Source organism: Pundamilia nyererei, unplaced genomic scaffold (genome assembly GCF_000239375.1).
Source record: "Pundamilia nyererei isolate P.nyererei 1_Seehausen unplaced genomic scaffold, PunNye1.0 scaffold02528, whole genome shotgun sequence".
NCBI classification, from domain to species: Eukaryota; Metazoa; Chordata; class Actinopteri; order Cichliformes; family Cichlidae; genus Pundamilia; species Pundamilia nyererei.
In genome coordinates, this window is record NW_005189929.1 from 1,422 (window position 1) to 4,092 (window position 2,671).

At 37.9% G+C, this 2,671-nt stretch overlaps 1 protein-coding gene across 1 annotated transcript in view; it reads left to right on the top strand.

Moving 5' to 3' along the window:
- Nucleotides 1-2,308, top strand: part of LOC102215837 (cathepsin K-like) — a gene marked incomplete at its 5' end in the record, with an annotated part of 3,703 nt that extends 1,395 nt beyond the window's left edge. Inside the window, 3 exons of the mRNA XM_005755697.1 lie at nt 1,364-1,529; nt 1,908-2,016; nt 2,198-2,308. Of these exons, the coding sequence (XP_005755754.1) occupies nt 1,364-1,529; nt 1,908-2,016; nt 2,198-2,297 (375 nt within the window). The remainder of the gene's footprint in view (nt 1-1,363; nt 1,530-1,907; nt 2,017-2,197) is intronic.
- Between the last annotated feature and the right edge of the window lie 363 nt (nt 2,309-2,671).

A 2,671-nucleotide genomic window follows, 5' to 3' on the forward strand; every position in this document is an offset into this window, starting at 1 on the left:
TCCCTCTCTCAAAACTTCTCCTAAACAACCAAATGTCATGTTGCCATATCATTTTTTGATTGGTCGACATGGTACATTTTTCCACCAACACAAAAGGGCGTTTTTGTTTTTGTTTTGTTTTTTAATTTTTTGCTCAGAAGCATGTCCCGGCTTCCTCCGGTCAGATGCGTGGAGGCAAGCCAGTTGACAGAGCTGTTACTGGAGGTTCGTATTGGCAAACACTTGCTTTCCCGTTCTAATGCATTTTTTTTAACAACCACTATAACTTTATGTGACTTAGACACCGACTACTGTGAGCAAGAGCCGCCTAGTGTTGTCATACACCGAACAGAACGGAATTGGTGAGTTTGAACTTTGGACTGTTGTGGTGCTAGCAGCTGACGCTAATTGGATTGTTTTGAGTTTACTAATATTTGTTGGATAACAAATGTTTTGAAGCTATACAATCTGTATATAGCAGTTGAACTATTTTTTGTTATATTCTTATTGATAAAATATACTGTTTATTTAATTATTTATTTATCTATCTATAAATTGTGTACACAGGAACAAGAATAACTTAATGTATTTAGCTCAACTGGCTGATATTTTCATATTCTTGTGATTTCTTATTGGCCTTGTTTATTTGATGCAGGCCAGGTGACCCTTTTTGGGTTTAAAAAAGGATGGCCAGCCAATGAACGGCAAGGAGCAGAAGTCGTTCTGCATTGAAGCTTCCACTTCCACTGGTCTGGTAGGAAGTTATCAAAGATTATCCAATCACACTGGTTTCCACATTCATACACACCATTCCCCCGTTTATGGACAATAGTGCTTGGATATCTCTAATGCACACTGCATAAATAAAATTCATAGATAAAATTCATGGACTTTCTCCCTTTCAGAGGGGATCAGTGTTTTTGATGTTGATGTGTGTTATTTATAGGGGAACATTTTTTGTTGATTTGAGAATCTATATTGCTTGATAAAAGGTATAGGATTATTTAATTGTCTTTATAAACCCGAATTGGGTTTTTTGATTAATTGCACCGCTGCAGCTGGAGTGCTTATTGAAGTTTTCCCTTTTCTTTCCTTGTTATTTTCCTTTGGTTTTGGTTAAATACATGGTACCTGCAAAAGCATTTTGTGTTGTGTGTGTATTTATTAGTTACTGCCCATGAGCTCCAGTAGCAATTCCTAAATCTTTTGACTAATAATAACCCAATATTTCACTTAATACCTAGCATGTATTAATTCATTAGCGCCACTGTGTGTCAGTACTGACACACAGTAGAAATTGAAAATCTTTAATATCAAGAATTGACACTTTTAAAATGGGCAACAAACGGTTTTAGCATTTTCTCCTCCTTTGTCTTGCCTGCAGGATCAGACCTGCCGCTACAATGCATCAGGCATGGCAGCCCAGTGCAAAGGCTACAAGGAGATCCCAGTGGGTAATGAGCGCGTGCTGGCTGTTGCACTCTACAAAGTTGGTCCAGTGTCTGTGGGCATCGATGCACAACAGAGCAGCTTCCAGTTCTACAAGCATGGTATATGAACATATGAACTTCTCATGTCTGGTCAAATGAAATTGTTACCTGCACCTACTTCATATAAGGGAAGGAAAGTGTGTGGAATAAAATCCTAGAATTTAAGGGCCTGTTTAGTCAGGATTTCTTAATTAAATATGAATAAAATAAACTAAACATGGAGTTCACACCTTCATTTTGAGCAATAAACTTTAAATTAGGCAGCAGTAAAATTTAGTTATAATGGTGTGTAAAAGCTAGTAAAACAATTAAACATAATAACACATCAAAAACTTTCTGGTTATATTCAACATTAAAAAGTGTGCGAGGTACATAGTTTATGCACTGTTCACTAATGCAGCTCACTCTTTTTTTTCTCTCTCTCTGTTGTGAACCCAGGTGTTTACTACGATCCCAACTGTAACAAAGATGACGTCAATCATGCCGTACTGGCAGTAGGCTATGGAGTGAACACCAAGGGGAAGAAGTACTGGATTGTCAAGAACAGGTGGGACATGTCACTTGTCTGAATGGCATCAGGTGGCTCAAATGTCCACTAAAATTAAGTGTTGGTTGGTTGTTGTTTTCATGTCATCTGTCAAAATGATAAGCTGAAATGCTGTTTGACTCCTGGTGATATTTCATTTTCTCCGTCATTTCCAAGTCCATCTTTTGTCTTTTCTTCACAGCTGGGGTGAGGAATGGGGCAACAAGGGATACATCTTGATGGCACATAACCGTGGCAACGTCTGCGGCATCACCAACCTCGCTAGCTACCCCATCGTGTGAACAGACTAGGGAATGGGCTTTGCTTAGACTACTATAAGACGAATATACACTTAAGCATTTACTCTGAACACCCCACCCCTAGACCGGCCATAACAGCCGCTTGACATGTTGTGCATTCAAAGATTTGGAATACTTTTCTACACACCTTGGTTATAATTACTGATTTTTTTTTTTTGAGTTACTGTTTCCTTCCTATAATATCAATGGATATTTTCACATTTTGAACTTCAGCAGGTTGTTTTGACCTGTCTATGTGCCTAAATGCAATGAGTGGCTGCCATTGGATTGGCTGATAATCAGTCATTGTTTTAATGAGTGGTTTAACAGGTATATAAAGTGGCTGTTGTGTTTATATTTATAATTTAATTATTCTA